The sequence below is a fragment of the Rattus norvegicus genome, chromosome 1 (genome assembly GCF_021556685.1).
Source record: "Rattus norvegicus strain SHRSP/BbbUtx chromosome 1, alternate assembly SHRSP_T2T, whole genome shotgun sequence".
Taxonomy (NCBI): Eukaryota; Metazoa; Chordata; class Mammalia; order Rodentia; family Muridae; genus Rattus; species Rattus norvegicus.
The window spans coordinates 247,438,356-247,457,596 of NC_141534.1; the positions used below are offsets into that span (position 1 = coordinate 247,438,356).

Sequence of the window (19,241 nt, forward strand, 5' to 3'; positions counted from 1 at the left end):
TAGATAATAGTGTAATATCAAAAAGAATGCTTATCTCTCTTTATTAAAATATATGCAACTATTTCTTTCCTAAGATTGAAACAATCAGTATTTATTTTAATTTCTGGCAGTTTAAACTCCTTGTTTTACTCTTTTAGACTCTCCAAGCAGCTGAATTGATTGATTCAGAATTCCGAGCAGGAATGAGTAATAGACAGAAGAACAAAGCTAAAAGAATGGCCAAGCTATTTGCAAAACAGAGATCCAGGGATGCAGTGGAAACAAATGAGAAGAGGTAGTGATCTTCGTGCTTGTTTCCTAAGAACAGTGTGTGTGTTTGGTTTATAGGTAAACTCTGGGTGACTTTGCTCTACTGAGTAGTAATGCTTGGATTGTTTTACTCAGGACAGAAGATTTACTGTTTGCTACTGGGGAATCAGATTGCTTCTCCAGAAAAATTTATTGGAGTAGGATTTTTGTTGTTGTTGTTTTTATTATTTTTTTCCTTAGTGATAGTCAGCCTCACATGAAGACTGAGGACCTGTGATGGGAGAGCATTCTAGTCACGGAATAGAAACACCATTATGGAATATTCAGGGTGGCAGAAGTGCATTGAGTGAAGAATATTAGAGAATGAATTCAGAGAGGGGTTCTAAGGGTCACCAGTCAAGATGATGTTTGTGCTAAGTGAGAAGTGGTGTCAGGGTGTTATCCCCCTGTTCTTGTGCTAAATAGTGAATGGTAATCTGGACTTGCTTAGGTTAACCTTTCTGTAGAAAAGAATTCTGAACTAAGAATCATTTCTTCAGGCTCCGAATGAATTATTAAAAGTGTCACCTGTCTTTAAAAGGTAGTTAGTTCAAAACAACATCTTTCAGGTCCATCTCTGAAGAGGGTGTTAAGCTGTAGATTCTTGGGCCCCTCATCTATTAAATCAGACTCTTAGTGGTGTTCAAGAAATGTTTGAGTAAGTGATGAGTTAATAAATAATGCAAAGTCTATAAAGTTATGTCTTTGTTGTAGATTATAGTACTTCGGTTCTTTAAATTCACATAAAGCTAAAAAGTGTTTACAATGTTCGAGAATTAAAGAGTATGTTCCTGGACAGCCAGGGATATACAGAGAAACCCAGTCTTAGAAAACCGAGGAGGGGGGTTGGGGATTTAGCTCAGTGGTAGAGCGCTTGCCTAGGAAGCGCAAGGCCCTGGGTTCGGTCCCCAGCTCCGAAAAAAAGAACCAAAAAAAAAAAAGAAAACTGAGGAGGGAATAAAAGAAAAAAGAAAAAGTTACCAGGATGACAGTGGCGCATACCACTTGAGCTAGAGACAGGCAGATCTCTTGAGTTTGAGGCCACCATGGTCTACAGAGTGAGTTCTGGGACAGCCAGGGCCACACAGAGAAACCCTGTATGGAAAAACAAAACAAAGAATTAAGCATAAATAGCTAAACAAAAGAATCCATTTAATAGAAATCTATGCTTGAGGTTGTTTTTAAAGTGTAAACTCTTTATTGAAATGGGATTCCCCCTGCAACCCACAGACAGGGTTTTTCTGTGCAGCCTTGGCTCTCCTGGAACTCCCTTTGTAGATCAGGCTGACCTGAACTTACAGAGATCCTCCTGCTTCTGCCTCCTGAGTGCTGGGATTAAAGCATGGACACCAGCCTTTTTATTTTTAGCTATGGGATTTTTAAGGTGAACAACGTGTTAAGGTCATAGACATTAAATATCCTTAAGGTAAAATGTTCCAAAAATCTAAAACCTTGAGTCTGAGTTTCAGATTCCAGAGGATTTTATCTTTTGTTTTTGTTTTGCCTTTTTCTAATTGTTTTTTTTTTCAATAAAGAGACTCATCTAATAAGGTCTTTGTAAATATCCTCAAAAATAAAGTCTACAATAAGAGTGTTACTGATCCCAAACTATATGAGATATTCATCTTATGTTAATTTAATAAAAGTCTGTAACTGGAAGATAAAAGAGAAAAAAGTTGCTATTAGTTTTTAGTCATACTTTTACTCAAGTATTTGAATATTACACCTTTTCACAGTTTGTTAATTATGTGTTCCAAATTCTTACTATGACCAAGGCAACTATAATGAGAGAGCATTTACCTGGAGGCGTGCTTACAGTCTCAGAGGCAGCTGCCATTATTGTGGCGGGGAGTCTGGCAGCGTGCAAGGCGTTGGAGCAGGAGCAGGGTAGACACACCCTGATCAATAGGCTGAGAGAGTAAGAGTGAGGCTGGGCCTGGCATGGACTTTTGAAACCTCAAACCCCACTTACCGGTGACACACTTCCTCCAGACGCCACACCTCCAGTCCTTCTCAAACAGTCATGACTAAGCATTCAAATATGTGATCCCATGGGGACCATTCCTAATCAGACCACCAAGAAGGGGATGTGAAATATGGGCAGACCTTGATTTTGAGTTTTTGGTTAGATGATCTAAGAAACCTTCCCGTAGCTTAGAATAAAGATCTGAGAGAAGGGTGATGGCTCTTACTGTCTAGGAAAAAAAACAATCCCTGAAAGTGCAAGTAAGAAAGTCTAGAGATAGAAGGTGCCCTGCTAGTCTAGCCAATAGGAGAGGATTAGGTGAGGGCATGAGGGAGTCTTCAGTCTCTTCCATGATCTTACGGAACAAGAGCAGTTGGCCAATAGTTCACACTGTTAGAGACGGAGTCTGAGCACTGGGAAGCAGAGGCCAGCCTGGTCTACAGGGCTAGTGTGAGGACTGTCAGGCCTATGTAGAGAAATCCTGTCTTGAAAAACAAATAAACAAGCATATATGTAGAGAGAGGGAGAGATTCAGAGAGAGTAAGAGTATTCTTTAAAGTGCATTGCTTCTTTCATTTCTTCTGAATGATGCATAAAGGTAGTTTGTGTTTTATTCCATTTGTTCACTAGGCTGACCTTGAGCTTATGTTCTTGCCTCACCTTGGTACTGGAAAAAAAGGTGTGTGCCACCACACCCAGATAACTTGTTTTTTTCTTTATAATATTTCTTATAAAGCTAACCTTTATATTTCTTTTCAAGTTATAAAACAGTACAGTACTTTTTCAAATTTTCTGTATACTTTATCAGCGGTCAGTTTCTGTATATTTTTAAAATTTTTGTTTTTTTTTCATATAATATATTTTAATCATATTCTTTCAAACAAATACGACTATCTTGGCATATTAGTTTTCTCCAAGTTTCAAGCCTAAAAACGTTAGTGTCATGTTTGACTGGATTTAAATTGTAATCAGAGTTTAAAATAAAAGAAAGGGAACTGGTTGTAGAGGTGAAAGAATGTTAGATTGGAGATTCAATTTGAAAGAAAAAATTTCACCACTTCAGAGAATAACGGGGTATATTTTGTTCAAAATATTGAGTTCATTTTAGTTGATGTAAGATTGCTGAGTAAGCTACTCCAGCAAAGTAACATACCCATGCAGTGAGGACAGTGGGTTCTCTGACACACATTGTAGAGCATTTGCATTCCTTCATATACTTTTAAAATTGATAACTTCTTTTTCAGCAATGACAGCACTGATGGAGAGCCGGAAGAAAAGAGACGGAAAGTAGCAAATGTCGTTATCAATCAGACTGCGAGTGATGCCAAAGTCTTGATAGATAATGTTCCAGAAAGTTCTTCCTTCATTGAAGAGGTAGATTGCAATTGTTTCTTACTTTACTATTTTAATTTTTAGCTTTATTATTTTTTTTATGTGTATGGATGTTTTGCTGAATATAAGTCTGTGTACCACTTGCATGACTAGTGTCCATGAAGGCCAGAAGAGGCTATTTATTGGACCCCTTGGAACTGAAGTTACAGACAGTTGTGAGCTGTCATGTAGGTGCTGGGGATTGAACCTGGGTTCTCTGGAAAAAACAGCCAGTGTTCTTAATGACTGAGCCATCTCTCCAAGCCCTTTTTATAAGTTTCTTAAATATATTCATGAGATATTGTTTGTCAACAAAGAAATTTTATAGTAAATATCTTATACTTTAGAAAAATATTTTAAAATATTAAAGCCTTGTTACTATTGCTAAGGCTACAAGTAAATATAGATTTTTGACACTCTTAAACTGTTAAATCTTGAATGCAAAGCTTTGATGTAGTAATTTGTATCTTTCTCATTTAGACAAATGAATGGCCTTTGGAAAGCTTTTGTGAAGAACTTTGCAATGACCTTTTTAATCCTTCCTGGGAGGTAAGGTATCTTCCTCTTAGGCAAAGATAACTTTTTAGGACACCTGTCTTTTCATCAGGTCTTTTAGGACTTGTAACATATTATTTATTTTTATCCATTTTTTTTTATCTCCACCCCGCCACACCTCCCTTTGGAGGGTTTGAGATGTAGTCTTATCTCATTGTGTACCTGGTGGGCCTGGGACTCATTAGGTATACCTGGCAGGCCTGGGACTCAAGAGATTCCTCTGCCTTTGCCTCCTGCATGCTGGGATTAAAAGTGTATGCCACCACACCAGGTTTAACTTTTTTTTTTTTTTTCTTTTCTTTTTTTTGGAGCTGGGAACCGAACCCAGGGCCTTGCGCTTACTAGGCAAGCGCTCTACCACTGAGCTAAATCCCCAACCCCCAGGTTTAACTTTTAAGTAGAAATTTTTAGACTTTTTTTTTTTAAAGATTTATTTATTTTATCTATATGTTAGTACATTGTAGTTCTCTTCAGACACTTCAGAAGAGAGCATCCCATTACAGATGGTTGTGAGCCACCATATGGTTGCTGGGAATTGAACTCAAGACCTCTGGAAGAGCAGTCAGTGCTCTTAGCCACTGAGCCATCTCTCCAGCCCCAGACTGTTTTTTTTTTTTTTTTTAAACTTTTTTTCCTTTATATTCTGAAGCAAATAGTTTGTTTCTTATTATTCTTTTGGCTACTGTAAAGACTTGTGTTTTTCTCATAGACAGTAAAAATTGTTTCTTTTCATTGAAAATGTCCAGTTTTGGGGGAGTAGGATGGCACTTTCATTGTTGTCCTTGAACTTGTGGGATTCCTGACTCATATTCCTAAATTCTGAGATTTCGAGTGTTCACTTTTTTTTTTTTTTTCCTTTTTTCTTTTTTTCGGAGCTGGGGACCGAACCCAGGGTCTTGCGCTTGCTAGGCAAGCGCTCTACCACTGAGCTAAATCCTCAACCCCTCACTTTTTTTTTTAAATAAGATTTATTTATTTTATTTATATGAGTACACTGCAGCTGTCTTCAGACACACCAGAAGAGGGTATCAGATTTCATTACAGATGGTTGTGAGCTACCATGTGGTTGCTGGGAATTGAACTCAGGACCTCTGGAAGAACAGTCAGTGCCCTTAACCACTGAGCCATCTCTCCAGCCCTCAAGTGTTCACTTTTTTTTTTTTTTTTTTTTGTAATTTTTTTTTTAAAGCAAGCAAAGGTCAAATTTTGCCTCCTTCCCACCCCAATTCTCTGTCCCTCAACAGTACTGCTAGGAACCTTCCTCAGATTCCAAGCCCAGGGGCTCCCTGTGAGTACCAGCTGGTATGCTACCTGGCCCCAAGGTAGATGGGATTAGAAGAACCTGGTGTACAGTTTTTGGAGCATTCCTATTGAGCACAGTCCTGCAAGCTGAGGGCCCCTGCCAGCTACCAGGTCCCTTCTCCTGAGGATGACCTGTGAGGCTTTTGTTCCGGGTTCTGCCTTTAAGTCTACAGTCTCCTTGAGAGGCTCCTCAGGAGGTGGCAGTTCTTGGATTTCACTGGTACCTTTTGGGGCGCAGCACTCCCCTCCTTTTGGGTGCCTCCAGTCATATTGTTGCCAGGAAATGTTCACTCTTATACCAAGCCTGTAGTGAGCAGTTTTGTTTTGCCAAGAAAGTAATTTTAGGGACTAGGAGTATAGAAGCCTGTACTTGGGCTCAAACCTCAAGATCACCAAAAAAGGGGAAAAAAAAAAATCAGGATGTATAGCTGTAGAAAGAGTAGTTTTCAAACCAGTTTCAGAAGTAATTAAGCCTCTTCGGATTATTTCTTCAAAGAAAAATTTCAAGCATGTCCCAGCATGTAGGAAAGATATAAATGAAGCTTCTGGTCGAATTATTGGTTTGTTCTCCCAAACCTTTAATTGGCCTTTTAATTAAACAAACAAAACAAACCTGTATGCGCAGTTTTTTCTACCCCACTTTAATGCTCCCCAGGTGGCTGTGCTCCCACCCACCCACCCAGGTTCTCTCGGATGAAAGACATGCACACGTTAGTTCATTGTTAACCTACCTTACTGGCTCAGCGACTGGGCTCGTCTAAGCCTCCTGTTGCTAGTGTGCACCTGTCTTTACTCCCAGCTTAACACCTCTAAATCTGCCCTAGCTTAGTTGCCCTGTTACCTTCTGTGGAGCCTGTAGGTCTTGATGCCCAAGACACTTTTCGGGTTTCCCTTTCTGCTTACATTTTGGAAGATCTCCCCTGCAGATCTGAGTCAATTCCATCTCTCTCCCCTAAGTATACCTATCCTCCTCTTTCTGCCTTCTCCTCTCACCTAGCCTGAGGGAACCTGGAAGTCCTGCCTCCTTCTACCCAGCCATTGGCCACTGGCATCTTTATTGATTGATCAAGAACCAATTGGGGACAAGGACCATAGTGCATGGACACCATTCTTGATCAAAGCATCAGAAATACTCTCCTTCACAAACCTGCTTTGGGTCTATGGGATCTAGCTCATTGGAATAGCACTTTGCTTAGCATGTATGAGATCCTGCCTGGGTGTGATCCTCAGAATGGAAAAAAGGAGAGAGGAAAAGAAAGGGGGTGGGGTAGATCTTGCTGTGAATACCTTTTACGATTAAGTAAGTCTTAGCTCTGAGAGCATTTTAAATAAATAACTATAGTATATAGTACAGGCTTTTCTTCCCTTAGGAAGCACCTCCTCATCTCTGAGAATGCTGATTGATCCACCAGATAGAAGAAAGCACTAGCACTACTCATTAGACAACTTGTGTGATGTGAATCCTCCTCTTTTGGCACCTGACTACTTTTGTGGTGGTTTTTTTTTTTTTTTTGCATGTACTTCTAAAATATCAATATTTGGGCTATACAGAAAAGTTTCTTTCCCTTTCTGTTTGTTGAGTTCTGAGTCCAGGTAGAGACTAGGCATGGGAGTGAAAGCCAGGTGGATTTATATCCTAGAGTTAGAGAATAACTATTTTGTTGCTCAACTTTGAAAACCTCCATGTAACTAAAAAAATTGTGAAATTAATAAAGGTACTGTTTATATTCTTTGTATCACAGTACAAAATGCATGTTATTTAAAAACATGACTGTAGGCCGGGTGTGGTCACACATACCTTTAGCCCAGCACTGGGGAAGTATTACCAGACTGGTCTTTGTGAGTTCTTGGCCAATCTTCTATACATAATAGCTTCCAGCTCAGTTAGGGTTAGAAAATAAAACCTTGTTTGAAAGACTGGCAAGATTATGCTTTAATAGAGTTTCTGTAGCATCAATGCTGACTGGAAAACATTTTCATGTTAAAGAAAAGTTGAACTTGACTTCTTTAAACATTTGACATCTGATGTTTGCTTCTTGTGGTTTTTTTAGGTTCGACATGGGGCGGGTACTGGACTCAGAGAAATTCTTAAAGCTCATGGGAAAAGTGGTGGTAAAATGGGAGACAGCACTTTAGAAGAGGTAAGTATATTAAAATTATGATTTAATTTAGTGGTTGGTCTGTTTTTCCAATTTAGGAGGGAGTAACAAAAGTCATGTAATAAAGTCAGAATGCAAGGTGAGTAAGAAGAACTGTGAATAGGTAAAAAAATTCAAGTTTATTGTCATAGAATGAGATTAGAGAACAGAGATCTTCAGAAACACTAGAGTGGAAAAATATAGAAGAGCATTTGAGCAGGATAATGCAGGAGAGAGTAAGATAAATAAAATAATACTGATTGTTAGCAACATTAGTGTAGTAAGAAACTCTAGAATTAGCATAGATAGCAGAGGACCCGACACAGAGTAACCATTAAGTAATTCCTTTGCTTTTGTTTTCTTGGAGGTCTGAGAAGCTTTGATCATCTTACTGGTTAGCTATGGCTGGCTTGGAATTCCCTGTGTATCTTTTTAGCCTGGAACTCACAGAGATTCCCCTGCCTCTGCCTCTGCCTCTGCCTCTGCCCTTGCCTCCTGAATGCCCAGCCTATAATTAGTTGGTTTTTTTTTTTTTTTTAAAGAGTACAGGAACATAATAGGAACCATGAATATAAGAATTTTAATGTAGTGTTTCTGAGTATAATTATCAAAGAGGACATGGTTACATTTAAAGATGGAATATAGAACTCTTACATGGTTTGGTAACTGTTCATTCTACTAAGATAATGTCTCAGGGTGTGTGTCTGTGTGTGTGTGTGTGTGTGTGTGTGTGTGTGTGTGTGATTTTTTCCACCCATTTTTGGACCTAGCATCTCCACTCTCCCTAGAACAGAGTTGATTTTTACCTCCTGTTAAAAATGGTTGTTTTAACAGATGATTCAGCAGCATCAAGAGTGGTTGGAAGACTTGGTCATTAGACTCCTTTGTGTTTTTGCATTGGACAGATTTGGAGACTTTGTTTCTGATGAAGTAAGTATCCCCCGAGTGAAGCTTTGCCCGAGTTGTGAAGTCTGTGTCAGTAACTGTTCTGCTTATGTAACTCCTTTCTGTTCTCAAGGTTGTAGCTCCAGTTCGTGAAACTTGTGCTCAAACATTAGGTGTCGTTTTAAAGCACATGAACGAAACAGGAGTTCATAAGACAGTGGATGTGCTGCTGAAATTATTGACACAAGAACAGTGGGAAGTTAGACATGGTGGTCTTCTGGGAATAAAATATGCTTTGGCAGTTCGTCAGGTAACTAACAGTTTTTGAAAGGGCTTTTCCCTCTTGGATGTCTTGTGTGTTGTGGTGTAGAAATGGGTGTGCTTGATTGCTTGTTTGTTCCTTGTTCTCAGATCTCCCATGTCTCTCCAGCCGGCCTGGCACAGCTGTACTGACTGGCAGGCCTCAGGGTTGCAGACATTATTCTGCCTCTGCCTTTTCTTTTTCTCTTGGGTTCGAAGAGTACAGGTGTGTGTCATCATGCCAGGCTCTAGCTTTCTTGAAAAAGTGTCACAAAATAGGTGATGCTCCTAAGAATTTACAGAGAAATCAAAAGATGGTTAGTTACATTGTTACAACTCATTCAGTCTATCTCATACTTCTTTAATTGTTTAAACTCATTTAAATATTGAATTCATGGTCTTAGGTCTGTGAGAATGAAGTTATATAGGAGATATATATTCAGAGGATATAGACAGGAAACATATAGCAAGGATCAAAGCAAGCAGTCTATACAATCATATATATATTATTCACCAATGTTTTTCTTTGTTTATCCTCTATAAGGAGTCTGAGAAAGAGAATATAGCCTTACCATTTTCACGTAGGGAAACCGAGATCTAAAAAGTTAGAAGCCTTGTTTAAGGTTATAAAACTAGGGTTAGTACCAGAAGTCAAAAACATATGACATCTTTTTTTTTTTTTTTTTTGTACTAGAGTGTTTTATAATCCAGTATTCCATTGTCAGGCTTCATCCTGGATTAAAAACATAAGCACATATATGTATGTATGTATATATATATAATCTACTGTTGAGCATTAATGCTCTCTCTGTAGCTTAATGAAAATTTTGGTATACTCTAGCATCCCATGGCTAGTAGTTGGGTTCCTAGGTTGATTCACAAAAGACTATTTTAAAAGAATTGTTTATTTCATATATGTAGGTACACTGTAGCTGTCTTCAGACACACCAGAACTGGGCATCGGATCCCATTACAGATGGTTGTGAGCCACCATGTGGTTGCTGGGAATTGAACTCAGGACCTCTGGAAGAGCAGTTGGTGCTCTTAACCCCTGAGCCATCTCTCCAGCCCCACAAAAGCCCTTTTAATTTATGATCCATAATTTTTTTTTACACAAAGTTGAGTGCTAAAATGATAAAAGCAAGTGAGGGTTGGTGCCCAGACCTGTAATTGTAGTGCTTAGAGTCAGACCTCTGTGCTCCAAAGTCCTTATCCCAGTGTTGGCAGGTAGAGGTAGAAGGACCAGAAGTTCAAGGTCATCCTTCACTAGATAAGTTTTTGCTTGGGATACACATGAGGCCATGTCTTAGTAAAGAAAATAAAAAAAAATAAAAATAAAAAAAAATTAAAAAAAGGAATAGTGAGGCAAATGAGGAACTAGAGAGAAACCAGGACTGTATCTTTTCTTACCAATGTGTAATTATCTTCCTGAATACTTTGTAAACTGGCAGGAATTTAAGAGATTGTCCTATTTACTGCTCTGGATTAGCTTCTCCTCTGTTCTCTTACTCACTAATCCAAGAATAGAGCTTCCCTTCCTATCCCAGAAAAGCCTTTTGAAGTTACTTCTAAAGTTGTCTTTTTCTTTTGTTTTTAAAACTACCAGCAATAAAGCATTCCCTTGTGGTTTCTGCTCATAGACCCAAGCTCTCTACCACTTACTTTACCCTTTCTGCTTTTTCTTGCTTTTCCTGGCCCTTCCTAGTCGCTGCAACCCACCCTTCAAACACAACCTCTTACTGTCTTGTAGCTTCTATAAAACACGGAATGGAAAATACCTTGTTAGTATAGCTGTACCTATTTGATAATAAGACTAATTTTAAAAAACTTCTTAATGTTTGAGATTATAATTACAGTATTTCTTGCATCTCTTTTCTCCTCCCTCTAAGGCCTTCCATACACCCCTCCTTGCTCTCTTTCAAATTTATGGCTCTTTTTCCCCCTATTGTTACAACATGCCTATATATATATTCCTAAATATAATCCACTCAGTTCATATGATGTTACTTTTATATATGTTTTCAGGACTGACCATTTGATATTGGATAACCAAGTGACATGTTCTTTCCTGGAAAAGACTTATTTTTCCTGTAAAACTAATTTAAAAAAAAATATTGGTCTTCTGACAATGAGCTGACACATCTTTTGAGAAGCATTTATTTCTCTTTGTTTTTATAACTTGTAAATTTTTTGTTAATGTACAAAGAGTTGGTCTCATGTATTTTTAGTTTATAAAAGTTTATTACAGTGTATAACAGGCTCTAGGAGCACATTTTATTCTGGCTATAGGTGTCAAAAAGCCATTCTGGTGGGGAATTCAGATGTTTCGATAGGAATTGAAGTGGGCCATCATCATCTTAGGTACACGGGACAGCTTACTTTTTGTCAGATTTTGTTATTCTACCTCTGACCCAGGGGCCTTTTCCATGGCTTCAGCTTTTATTTTAGCTTTAAGAGATTCTTCTACTATTATTTTTTATTTCTGACTAAAAGTTTTATCTCTGTCATTCACATTCTTGGGCTGTTTCAGGGAACTTTTTTTTTGCCACCTTTCTAATCCATCTTCCTGCAGAAGTCACCCTTACATTCTTCTTTATAGCTGAATAAGCTTTTTCTATTTTGTATGTGTACCACATTTTCTTCACTCATTCATGTGTTGATGTCATATACGCTGGGGCTGTATCTTGGCGACTATGAACACTGTATCAGTGATCACAGATATAAAGTGTCTCTGGTATGCTGATTTACCAGAGAGACACTAGAGTTCTCACTCTTCACATAATGCATTACAGGGTTTCTTACTGAAGCTCACTTCTTTGACTTAGAAGCCCGCTGTCTCCCACCAATAATAATGGCATGACAGGCACACACAACTATGCCTGGCTTTAAAAAAGTGTGTGTGTGGGTTGGGGATTTAGCTCAGTGGTAGAGCGCTTGCCTAGCAAGCGCAAGGCCCTGGGTTTGGCCCCCAGCTCCGAAAAAAAGAAAAAAAAAGTGTGTGTGTGTGTGTGTGTGTGTGTGTGTGTGTGTGCGTGTGCGCGCGCGCGCGCGTGCGCATAGGAGATTTGAACTCCGGCCTTCATGCTTGCAGAACAAGTTGTTTTACTACCCAGTTGCTCTTAATGAAATTCATAGTATATGGTCACAGGAGCAACTAGCCTTAGTGAGGAAAATGAAGAGATTACATTGCAATAAGGAGAAGCAGGAGGATGTGGCTTTTCCTTCTTATCCCTCTCATATCTCCTGTGATACTGAAGAAAAAAAATGCAAACTGAGAGTCTTGACAGGAGATATATGTATCAATACATTTGTTTTCACACACAGCAATTATGGACTTATTAAGAGCTGTTCTGGTATTTTAAGTTACATCCAGAAATATTTGGATTCTTTCTCAAATAGGATTATTTATGTAATCTGTTCATTTATCTGTTCTGTTTATGAATTTCTTGTCAATATATAAATATTGACATGATGTAGTTCAACGTTATTTGAGGTGCTTGAGCACAGTGATGATGCCACAGGAAATTAGCATGTCTTGATGTACTGTTTTACAGGACGTGATTAATACTTTATTGCCTAAAGTTTTAACTCGAATAATCGAAGGACTCCAGGACCTTGATGACGATGTTAGAGCTGTTGCTGCAGCATCCTTAGTTCCTGTAGTAGAAAGCCTTGTCTACCTTCAGACTCAAAAGGTATACTAAAGTCTGCCAGCATTTTCTTCCTGAGGCGCATGTTTACATTTGCATATGGACTAGAAGGAAACAATAGAGCATTCTTTTTATTTATCTATACAGTTTTTAGAAATTTTCTTGTCTCTAACATCCCTCTGATGCATGCAAGCTCGATTATTTGTTGTCTTTGAGAACAGTGAATTGTATATTGTCTGATTCTCTTTGTGTACTTAGTACACAGAGAATTTCCTTGAAAAGGAAACAGCTATTTCTCTCTGATTTTGTCCCTTATGTTTAGAGATGTGAAGTTTTGATTTTATATCTTAGCATTTTAACCTGATCTCATTTTTGAGACTGTTACATTTTAGCTACACTTCCCATTTTATCAAATCCAGAATATGAAGGTAAAAGTGCAGTCAGCATTATTTTATGAGCTCAAAAACTAAACTTATATTTACATGATTGTTGACATTACTTAAAATTCCCTGAAATTATCCTTAGTTTGGTTAGAGAGGATGTGACAGAAGTAGAACCGAATGGCACTAAAAAGAGGATAAGAGAATTGATAGTGATAGATGATGTCTTCTCCTTGATGTTCCTTAAAGCTGTTCAAATTCATTATGTATGCTTTTGACCCAAGTGACCCTTGGGATATAATTGGCAGGATTTATAAAATTTGTTATGTGAAATCAGTAACTTTTCTTAAAAACTGATCTTACAGGTGCCCTCCATTATAAATACCTTATGGGATTCTCTTCTGGAATTAGATGATCTAACAGCTTCAACCAATAGTATTATGACTCTCCTTTCATCCATGTTAACTTACCCTCAGGTCCAGCAATGCAGGTAATTATTATTAGAGGTTTAGAATAATAATCCTTTATATATCTTTCCAGATGACTAAACTTAGCACCTGTAAAGAACAGTGCTATAAGTTGAATACACCACTTTTTCTTGGGAGGTGTTAGCCCTCCTTTATTCTCACCTACTAGCACATTTGGGACAGGGCTAGAGAGATGGCTGAGTGGTTAAGAGCACATACTGCTTTTGTACAGGACCCAGGTTCGATTCCTAGCCCTCATATGGCTGCTTATTGTCTTTCCTGGAGCCTCTCATAATTTAAAAAAGAAAAACAAATAAATAAATAATATAATATAATATAATATAATATAATATAATATAATATAGCATTTGGGACTAGAAAGCATAATTTAGGGGCTGGGATCAGAGCTTAGTGGGAGATTGTCTGCCTAATATGAACAAAGCCCAGAGTTTCACCATTGCACATACACAGATAAAGAAACCTAAAGTAGGAGGCTGAAGAGATGGCTCAGGGGTTAAGAGCACTGACTGCTCTTCCAGAGGTCCTGAGTTCAATTCCCAGCAACCACATAGTGGCTCACAACCATCTGTAATGGGATCCGATGCCCTCTTCTGGTGAGTCTGAAGACAGCGAAAGTGTACTCACATACACAAAATAAATCTTTAAAAAAGAAAGAAAGAAGGAAAGAAAGAAAGAGAAAAAGAAAGAAAGAAAGGAAGAAACAAACCTAAAGTAGTTATTTTTCTTACCTTGAGTTATAGTTTTACAGTTCATTATCTTGTGGATCTAAAATAGATACTTTAAAATCATTTACTTTAAAATGACTCATTTTATACTATCTATAGTGTTGGCTCCATAATACACATTTTTTAGATTTGACATTGGTTTTATATTTCACAGAATTTTCCCTTTCTGTGAATGTTTTTGTGTAATGTTTATTTCTTCAGTTCTTGTCCTTAATTTCAGTTATTACCAGTCAGAAGATAGCAGGCAATAATGAACTATAAAATTTAAAGACAGGAACACTACTTAACACTGTTTAAAATGTTAAGGCTTTTCAGTTGTAACACTGGTGTGAGACTCAGGACTGTCCCGTCTCTGTAACACACACGCTAGAATGCTGTTAATTGTTTCTACTAATAGTGTCCACAGATGCATGAGAAATGTCACACAGCTTTGTGAATGAGTGAGGGAATTACATAGCCTAGTGAGGTTATTCAGTGAATATCCATATGACTATGATTTTAAAGCAACTTCTGGCTGTATGAATGAGTATTTCAGTAAAATTCAAGCATATATGAAAGGCATATTCATATACTATGAACTAGTAGTATTTTTTTTTAAACAATTTATTATGTATACAGTCTTCTGCCTGTGTGTACACCTGCAGACCAGAAGAGGGCCCAAGATCTCATTATAGGTGGTTATGAGCCACCATGTGGTTGCTGAGAATTGAACTTAGAACCTCTGGAAGAGCAGACCACTCTTAACCACTGAGCCAGCCCTCAACTAGTAGTATTGTGTGCAGAATTTAGGCTGGTAGAACAGCATGCAAGTAGGAACAGCAAGTGAGTGTCTACAGAAAGCAGCAAATAAAGCGGCAATGCACATGTAACGGCTTCCCACTTCGACAGGTTGCTTCTGTACTAGTACAATGTACAGGGGTTAAGCGGGTTCACATGACAATTCTCCCAAGCTATAAAGCCATAGGGGTTTTAAATTGCTTCAGACCAGAGGTTTGAGGAAGTCTCATTGAAGACCTAAATACTGAACATTTTTAGGTTGTAAGCCAGTGATAGACTGTGTTTCTGTAACCAGAAAACTGCCAGTATAGAGGCATGTGTTCCAATGTAAGACAATTACACAATATAATAAAAGATCTAATAATCCATTGTGAAATAATATAGTTTTCCATCCTTTTTGTTTCAAAATTGCCTGATTAGAAAAATTGCTTTAGCTGTGTAGTGGTGGTGCACTCCTTTAATCCTGGCACTCAGAGGCAGAGGCAGGCCGATCTCTGCGTGTTGAGTCCAGCCTGATCCACAGAGGGAGTTCCAGAACAGCCAGGGCTACACAGAGCCAAAAAAATTTAAATAAATAGGTAGGTAGGTAGGTAGGTAGGTAGGTAGGTAGATAGATAGATAGATAGATAGATAGATAGATAGATAGATAGATAGATAGATAGATAGCTTGCTTCATATTTATAATAATTGGCAGATACTTTCCAGTTTATGCAAGAAGAAATGCAGCATGTCTTGTGGTGCATGAACAATTACACTATTAACACGTCTTTATCGTCATGGTTTTATGTATTCTGAAGTTCTCCTATGTCTGTATGTGCATGTATTTAAGTTGGATCTTTTAAAGTGAACTTATAAAATAAACACAGGAAGTCCTACTTGGAAGTGCTGAAACCAGCACTGAAGGTGGCTCCTGTGAGGAGGAAGGCATAGCCTGCGACAGTGCTCTGTTTGGTTTCCACTTCTTCCTATTGAAGGATGTAGTTCAAATGCTACTTATAAATGACTTCCTAATTCGAGGTACCTTTTAAAAATGACTCCTAAATATGGCAGAAGTGCTGTGATCCAAGCTAGCCTAGGTTTGGCTTTGTATCTTCCTCCACTTAAAATCTTACCTGAGAAGGAAGAAGTGCAAGTCTTCGTTTCTTGCCATTTGAGGTGAAAGATGAATATAAATTATGATTGGCTACCTGTTCAGGTTAACCCTTGGCTGGAAAACAGTTATGCAGAACTGATTGTGTAGCTAGGATACATATCCCATTTTCCTTGGGAGAAAAGTGCAGATAATATTGGAAGGTTCTAACTTGATGAGTGTAATTATGGCATTAGTGCTGTAGAGAAACCTAATAGTAAGTTTCTACCCTTTATTGCCTACATTTTTCTGTATTTTTATAATATAATAATATTTTTGAGAGTATAAGTGAACGTCCATGAAAATTGGATCATTGTTAATTTATTAAAAAGCCATGTCAACATGATTAGGTTCATACAACATATATATTAGATAATGTATCTATGGACATTCAAGTGAGAATGAATAAGGTTAATTTGTTTCTTCTTCATTAGTATTCAGCAGTCACTCACAGTTTTAGTCCCACGGGTCTGGCCATTTTTACATCACACTATATCTTCAGTTCGAAGAGCAGCATTGGAAACTCTCTTTACATTATTATCAACACAGGACCAGGTAAGAACTGATAAATTTTAACCTCAAAGCTTTGTAACTTTTATAAGACAGATCAAATCGTTGCCTCATTTTTTGCTATATATCAAAAGATCAGAATGCTTGAGTACATTAATTACGTGCATTGTGTGTCTGGTGCCCCAGAGGTTAGAAGATCCCTGGAGTTGGGGTTACAAGCGGTTGTGAACCATCTGATGTGGGCCCTGGGAACTGAACCTGGGTCCTCTACAAGTGCAGCAAATGTTCTTAACCACTGAGCCATCTACCAATTTTTAGCCCCAGTTTTTTATTTGTTTTTTCTTTTCTTTTTCTTCGTTTCTTCTACTGAGACAGGGTTTCTCTGTGTAGCTCTGGCTTTTCTGGAACTCACTCTGTAGACCAGGCTATCCTGAAACTCAAATCTGCCTCTCTCTGCCTCCTGTGTGCTGGGTTTAGAGGTGTATGCTACCCCCTCACCCTGACAACCCTCTCTCCTGCCTCTCCAGCCCCCACCACTCCACCCCTCCTTTCTTCTTTTACAATGTGGCTTCTGGGTATCAAACTTGGGGTTGGGGTGCACTTTGCTGTCGGAGCTGTCTCCTCAGCCCTTAGGTATTTATTTCATATTCACTCATCTCATGGGTCTAGTCTCATGTGTGTGGATGTGGCATGCACATGAAGGTCAGGGGAAAACTTGTAGGAGTTGACCCTTTCCATCTACCAGGGAGCTTCTAGGGATTAAACTCCAACCATCAAGCACATTTACTTGATAAATTATCTCACTGCAGCCCCCTTTAAATCTAAACTGTCGTTTGGAAATTACTATGTAGTGAAAACTTTATTATAAATCTTGTGTTCCCAGTAACATCAAAAGAACTCTCAGAGTAACCCCTAATTAATGTCATTTAAAAATTGTATTCTTCACAGATTACCTGGAAGTTACTTATAAACTATAATTATTATAGTTTGTGAAAATTCCATGGTTCCTAACCTGAATTTTTAAAAAACTGTTGCTTGCGATTTTGAAATATAAAGCTTTTGGTAAATTGTGTGAATTAATCATTTGGCAGCAAACCATTCTGAAAAGCTATTTATAGTCTTTTATTCCATGCATGCCTACTCATAAAAAATAACATTTTAATTGTTTCTTTAGAGACTATACGGGGTTATATAGTATATAGTGCATGAAACCAACCTCTTTATTATCCTAAAATTAGAAAAGTTCTGAGCACATGTGGTCCCAAGATACTCAATGTGACAATAAAGCCTACGATTAATTTAAACTTACCTCCCTTCTTTTCTCTGCTTCGTTTGCACTTCTCCAGTGCTAGCATTGGTTTATTAGTCAGGACTCTTAGCATGGTCACAGACAAAACATGAAGAACAGCCAGCCAAAGCGTATATTGCTGCTGTAATACCTTCAGCATATAATAATGTAAAGACCTCAGACACAAGCTAAGTGCTAGCATTCTTTCTTTAAATCCCTTTTTTTTTTTTAAAGATTTATTCATTTATTATATATAAGTACACTGTAGCTGTCTTCAGATACACCAGAAGAGGGAATCGGATCTCTTTACAGATGGTTGTGAGCCACCATGTGGTTGCTAGGAATTGAACTCATGACCTCTGGAAGAGCAGTCGGGTGCTCTTAACCACTGAGCCATCTCTCCAGCCCCTCTTTAAATCCCTTATACAGCATTCACATGATGCATGTGCATATATGTAGGCAAAACACTTATATACATAACAATTAAGACAAATTGTTAAGAGAGTGCATTTCAATTCCCCTCTTCCCCCAAACACACACACCAAAACCCTTGTGGCTAGAGAGTTCAGCAAATAAAAACACTGACTCTTCTGGAGGACTGAGGGTTATTCCCAGAAACCACACGGAGGCTCACAAACACCTAGAACTGCAATGTAGGGGATCCAACAATCTTCCGGTGCCTTGTGTGCACCAGGCACCAAAGTGGGAAACTTTGCAGAACAGCCATACACATTTTTTAGATTAGAATCCCTTTGTAGCCTTTCTTGTAGTTATGGATCAAGTGAGGTAATATAAAAAAAAGGACTTTGAAAATATTAATTCTATACAAGTATAGCTAATTATATAGAGAGTAAAACATACATTTGCCATTCTTTATAATTAGATATTCTGAGATATAGAAATGATACTTAAAAGTAACAATTCTCTGAGATATTACTGGGGTTCATTTTATGCTAGGAACTATGTCAAGCACTCTAAAGGAGGCAGCTACTACTATTTATAGTTTGAAAATGAGAGAACTAATGATCAAAAATTAAGAAACTCCCAAGCTTACAGAGATTACATAGCTCACAGTAATCTGCTTACCTCAGATTCATGTGGGAGTCTGAATGACTTTCAGCTGTCACCTAAATTTGACAAAGAAAGGAATGGATTGCTTTCCAGCTTTTAAATGTGAATGAAGTAAGCGTAAGTGCAGAGCGAGGAGGAGAGCCAAATGCCTACATTCTTTGTTACCATGTTCTTGCGTCAGTTCCTGACATGCTTAGCTGGCACCCTCAGTAATGGCCGTAACTTGGTGGGTAAATGCCACTATAGCTCAGTATATTGTAAAGATGGCTCTGTTGTCTATTCTCAGTTTTTCTGATTATCAACTTTTTATTGTTTTGCCCATAAAACTGGAAGATTTTAAGAAAGGATAGGTTACTGTCAAATGTGTAAAGACACTTGTCTACCATTATAGTATCAGAGTTATTTTCAATGCCGTGAA

At 38.1% G+C, this 19,241-nt stretch overlaps 1 protein-coding gene across 1 annotated transcript in view; it reads left to right on the forward strand.

The window, feature by feature from the left end:
- The window catches only part of Btaf1 (B-TFIID TATA-box binding protein associated factor 1), a 90,706-nt gene that overhangs the window by 31,456 nt on the left and 40,009 nt on the right, over window positions 1-19,241 (forward strand). The window contains exons 6-14 of the mRNA NM_001439402.1: window positions 138-274; window positions 3,499-3,628; window positions 4,106-4,174; window positions 7,534-7,623; window positions 8,455-8,550; window positions 8,639-8,815; window positions 12,360-12,500; window positions 13,201-13,325; window positions 16,389-16,509. Of these exons, the coding sequence (NP_001426331.1) occupies window positions 138-274; window positions 3,499-3,628; window positions 4,106-4,174; window positions 7,534-7,623; window positions 8,455-8,550; window positions 8,639-8,815; window positions 12,360-12,500; window positions 13,201-13,325; window positions 16,389-16,509 (1,086 nt within the window). The remainder of the gene's footprint in view (window positions 1-137; window positions 275-3,498; window positions 3,629-4,105; window positions 4,175-7,533; window positions 7,624-8,454; window positions 8,551-8,638; window positions 8,816-12,359; window positions 12,501-13,200; window positions 13,326-16,388; window positions 16,510-19,241) is intronic.